Raw genomic sequence first — 5627 nt, 5'->3', positions numbered from 1 at the left:
GATTTACATGGGCATAAATCCCTCTTTCTCCCAATGTCCTTCCTCTGTCCCTGTCTCTAATTTTACCATTTCACATGTGCAGTCATTAGTTTTATGTTCTTCTTCCCTGTGCAGTTTACTGACCTATGCATATGACAACTGTATTATCTGGACCTGGAAAACAGCCTTCTTTATATGGCATAAAGCTGTGTAAACACATAATTGCACTTTGACTATACACCTTGCTTCACAGTGTTTTTTTTTCTTGTAATGTTTAATGAACAAATTGCTTTATTTTCCAAAAACAAAATGTTTTTCTTCTTCCAATTTAATTTTTTAAACCTGACATTATGGAAACTGCTTCAACTGAACCCCATCTGAAAATTTTAGTTTCCTGGCAGTTGCCTGTTCAGTGCTTTGTCAATGACTTTCTTACTTTTTTTTACTTTTTTCTTACTTTTTTGGTCTGCAGAGCACTGACAGCAGTACTTTATTATCACAGTTAGTTAGTAATTATCTTGTGCATACATAGGTTAAAAATTGCATCTTGTCTGTCCTAGGTAGTTTGCAAAGACCCTCCCCTTATCTTTCCTCACCCCCTTTATTATTATTATTATTAATAAACAGGATTTATATAGCGCCAACATTTTACGCAGCGTTGTACATTAAATAGGGTTTGCAAATGACAGATACAGACCGTGACACACAGGAGGACACCTATACTACTCCTAGCTCCTTATTGGCCATCCACAATTTGCAGTATGTGGAAGGATGAGCAATATTTTGAAAAGCATGTTACCTCCTTCCTGTCATAGGTCCTGAGTCTAGCAGCCAATGGCCAAGGCTGAGCACGGTTACTGTGAATTTGATATCAACACAACACTGGGTTGCTGACACTAGTTATTTTGCAAATGTAAGTTTGCTAAAATAAAGCTGCTAAATTAGGTTTTCAATGAAATTGTGTTTTCCTGATGGATGGGAAAGTTCCCTTTAAGGAAGTAAAATGCCTTCCTATCATTTTCTTTTTCTTTCGTTTAAACAGTGCATTTGTGGTGGAGAGACAGCCATGCATGCCAATGCATCCAGATCGCCCCCTTGTGATAAAAACAGGAGTTCAATTCACTACCAAAGTCAGGTTGGTTAATGGAAATTTTTTTATATATATTTATTTGCTAGGCTACACACATTTTTATTTCTCTAAACTGGAGCTCTATTTTAAGACACATTTCTAAAGAACAATTTTAAAGCTTTATTATTGCTCTTTGCTATCTTTCTTTTCAGGCTCCTGGTCAAGTTTCCTGAGCTCAATTATCAACTGAAAATCAAAGTTTGCATTGATAAGTAAATCAAAATTTATTTTGTCTGTGTATATTTTTTCTGATTTACAACATGTTTTCTGTTGTACTTTACAAATATAGTGGCAGTGAAGTCGGGTGCAGGTATTCTCACAGTTGTGTACTTTATTGTAGGACGTATGAGGGCATCCAGTTAGAGGTGTCTGCTTTATAAGTTTAGCATGGGGTTAAAAAGTTTCATTGTCTCCACTGGTTGTCCTTTATAGGAAAGAAATCTTAGCAATATTTTGGCCTTTGTAGCGTAGCAGTCTTCTCCCCGGACCCTTTTAGCTGAGCGCACCACCCACTGTTTTTAGAATAGTTGGGTCACAATACAGGGAGCACCACCTGCCTACAATTTCTTCCCATCCGGCTAAAAAAATGTTCTGGGTTTGGCACTGGGTAGACTATAGCAGTGGTCGCCATCCTTTTGGAACTACGGACCACTAAAATTCGTGGCTCCGGACCACACATGCACGGGAAGCTGTGTCACTCAAAGGGCAAGAAACTTGCCCCCATTGTGACGTCATGATGCCAGAACCCTCCCACTTAGTGGCCGGCAGCTCTGTCCAGTGCGCTCGCCCCCCCAATGGGGCCCTTCCCCTGACCCCACTGGGGGCCAGAACCACTAGTTGGCGATCGCAGGACTATAGCGTGTCACCTTGTCTTGTATGCTTCCCGTGCCAGTCAGGGTTGCAAGTAGATAACTTGTTGGCACAGCCCAGTTCATGTACATGAAGGAAGCTGATGTACCAAGGTTTGGTCTCTACACATCTTATCTTGCACAACTTCCACAAAACACTGTCTTAAGTAAATCTGGTATTACATAAGCACATTAGCACTAACAGAAGTCCCAAGCACCTTCCATTGTCCCAGTAATTATGAAAACTTCAACTCTTTCCGGTGATTTTTTTTGTCATGTCAGTTGTGTGAACAGATTGCAAAATTTTTTGTAACATGTTGAAAAGTTTGTGTCCATTACAGATGAATTTCTTATCGTGTCATAATGAATTAGGATTGAGGTTTGTTTTTTTGATAGTTTCCTGCTTTTGTTTTATAGAGATTCTGGTGATGTTGCTGCACTCAGAGGGTAAGATATACATTAATGTAAATACAGATATTCTATGGTTGGTTGTGATTGCATGTTTTTTTTCATCTCAGGCGCTCATTCACTTTTTTCTTCTGATAAATATCTGCAGTCAGATCTATTCAGCCAAATTTTCTAATGGACAAAATAATGTAGTGTGAGGAAAAAGGACTGCATTAAGCTGTGTAAAGGTGGGGGGTGCTTCTTTACTATAATGAATGGACTTGAACAGCAGGATATCGGACAACAAAACTGGACAAGTCTGAAGAGACACAATTTCTAATAATTAGTAAACTTAAATGTCAAATGTCAAGTAAAAAATAAATGTCAATTTTACCAGACACCCCTATAGCTATTTACCTTTATAACAGGTCTACACCTAAAGCTCACAATATGATTTTTGTTTTAGATCACGTAAATTTAATATTCTTGGAACAAACACAAAGGTGATGAATATGGAGGAGTCAAATAATGGAAGCCTGTCTGCTGAGTTCAAGCATTTGGTAAGATGTATTTGGTGTTTAAGACTTAAGACAAGATTTTTTAGTAGCCTATACCATGTCTATGCTATATAAACAGTAGGAGTGCCTCCTTCACATCCTAATTCTCTTCTGCACAAGAGAGGAAAGTAAAGTCTTGGCTGCATTATGCAGATTTGGTTTTGAGACACTAAAAATGAAAGTTTCAGTGGCCTTTAGGCACTACCTAGTTACTGCAACAAGTGGCTCTGCTAGTTTTGAAACTGGCCAGCTAGCAGTTCACTTTGGACATCTATTAGTCGAGAAGGTCATGTAGCTGGGCAGACTGCTGTATGTACCATACTGAATATGGCTGAATGGTACCATAGAATATGATAAATAGAGGAGAAATGTTCACCAAACAAATCCTTTATTTTTATGGGAACTCGGGAGTCAATGGAAGTGGCATTTAGTTGTAGGCAATCGCCAACCCAAGGAGAGGTATTTCTGCTGGCTTAACTTGCTTCCTGACCAGGTTAATTTGTATGCCAGTTAAAAAGCATTAAGGAGGATGAGATTTCACCCAGCTTTTCCTCTTCCACTGTGACTGCCAGTGGTCTGCTCAGGAGACGATCAGGCAGCAAGCTTTGCACTAGGACAAGTACTAGGACAAGAGGATGCATTGTGGCTCCCCTGCAATGATAAGAATATTGTTACACCATTTCCATATAACGTGATTGCCAAATAATGTTGCTGTTATACCTAAATATTGAGTTATACTTGTAGATCCTAAAATCAATTTCTGCAGATACTGCACACTCTTTAAACAGCCAGGCAGTCTTTTTTTTTCTGTTTTTGAAAACACAGACTTTTCACCTCTGTATGTTAAATGGGACTTTCTGAATGTGGCAAGGTTTAAGAAGTTATGAAGGAGAGCTCTGTGTGAATGCCTTTAAAGCCCATGCAGAAGGATTGTGTTTCCATTATTTGTCATGAGGAGGGGAAAAAAAGCTCTGGAAAATAGCTTGGCATAGCTTGGCATCTTTTCCTGTAAATAGCCCCTCCGCACATTAACAGCATAGAGACGGGATTGTGTTGAAAGAAAAATAACTACAGTATGCTAAAGTAGCTAAAGTGAAGCAATTCTCCGAAAAAACCCTGGCTTGGTCTGCTAAATACACCATTGAAAGTGATTTTGCCAGAAACTGTGTGAGTTTACAGCTTTCTGTAGTCTCTGCTTGTGTACAGAGTAGTTATGTAGATTTGAGGAAAGAAAGGAGATTGGGAAAGGTGGTTCTGTATTCTTTGTAATACATCAGAGATGACATAAGCAGGGCTGACACCACATTTTAAAATTCACGGCCAAAAATGCACTAGTATGTTGTCACAAGGAGCACATAATATTCCTGTCACATGCAGAGTCATTTTTTGTACTTTCAGCTTGGTTTAGGGGTAAAACATAGTGAAATGTGTATGTATTAAGTGAGGTGTGAATATCGGGAATGCCTGTGCTCCTTGCAGAAACTTGACAACCAGTATACATATTTACAAATTAAATTTGCTTGCTTTGTATATTGCTCCTTTTGGAGTTGTTATCTTTCTGTCCTACATAGACACACTTTTCTATTGCAGTGATCTTTGACATCCTTATTTATTTGCATCTGCTTTCTTTTTGCAGACTCTCCGAGAGCAGAGATGTGGAAATGGTGGAAGAGCCAACTGTGATGTAAGTATACAAGTACACTAAGGAGCTCTTGGGCTATGTACACACGTGCAATCTTTCACGATCTGCACAATACATGAATGAGCGCAGTACATACAGCACCGTTCTGCTCTATGGAGAGGGGAAACGATGGAGCGGCACCCCTCTGTGCTCTCTCCCCCCTTCACTTCCATTGCGATTGTTCATCGTCCATGGATCCACCAGGACAGACGATGGTCGGATCCGCCAGGACAGACGCCATGGTCAGCGTGGACTGTACACACGCAAGATTCTCATCTGATAATGGCCGTGAGCCGATTATCGGGCGAGAACAATTGCACGTGTGTACCCAGCCTTAGTCCCTGTTTGTTCCTTGCTATCAAGGAACGTCTAATTTATCTCATAGCAAAGACTTTCAGTGTTTAACAACTAGTCAGTAAGAGTAAGCAGGAAATTGATCACTGCTTTGTAGTGCCTTAAGGGTCCAGCCACACCACTGTTGTGTAGTAATGCGCATTACAGTCTTTGGAATAAAACCCCAATGCATCTGTGGTGTGCTGCAAATGCAGCATATGAAAATGCACTACTGTGCTTTACAGGAGTCTGTGCTAGGGAAAATGCTGCAGAAGACATACTTGCCCCAACGTAAGACACATTAAAGTGATATTTAATGCACATTGAATGCATCATAACAAAATTCCCTGTTGCAAATGGGCCATTAGAGGGAAGTTAACAATAACCTTATCTTGGTTGCTAACTTTTGGTCTGGTAAACCACTGAATCTGTTTTAAATCTTTCAGAGGCAAGAAAACACCAGTTGATCATTATATCATGTATTCCCAGCTGTCCTGAGCACACTTCCTGTGTTATCTTAAAGAATCCAATTAGCCCTCCTAAAGGTGCGTACACACTTCCAATTTTTATCGTTCCAATCGAACGACGAACGATCGATTGGGCAAAAAATCGTTCGTAAAAAAGTAACCAACGACGCCGACAAACGAGGAAAGTCGTTGGAAACGAACGACCGGACCGGCGGATCGGATTGGACGACGATCGTTGAACATCGT

At 40.0% G+C, this 5627-nt stretch overlaps 1 protein-coding gene across 1 annotated transcript in view; it reads left to right on the top strand.

Annotated features, from left to right (window-relative positions):
* The window catches only part of STAT3 (signal transducer and activator of transcription 3), a gene marked incomplete at both ends in the record, with an annotated part of 16572 nt that overhangs the window by 8666 nt on the left and 2279 nt on the right, over positions 1–5627 (top strand). The window contains 5 exon segments of the mRNA XM_072404048.1: positions 1022–1114; positions 1261–1320; positions 2374–2403; positions 2810–2903; positions 4537–4584. Of these exon segments, the coding sequence (XP_072260149.1) occupies positions 1022–1114; positions 1261–1320; positions 2374–2403; positions 2810–2903; positions 4537–4584 (325 nt within the window).

Source organism: Pyxicephalus adspersus, chromosome 3, assembly GCF_032062135.1.
Source record: "Pyxicephalus adspersus chromosome 3, UCB_Pads_2.0, whole genome shotgun sequence".
NCBI lineage: Eukaryota > Metazoa > Chordata > Amphibia > Anura > Pyxicephalidae > Pyxicephalus > Pyxicephalus adspersus.
Note: the sequence above shows the minus strand (reverse complement) of the source record. Positions and strands in the feature narration are given on the sequence as shown.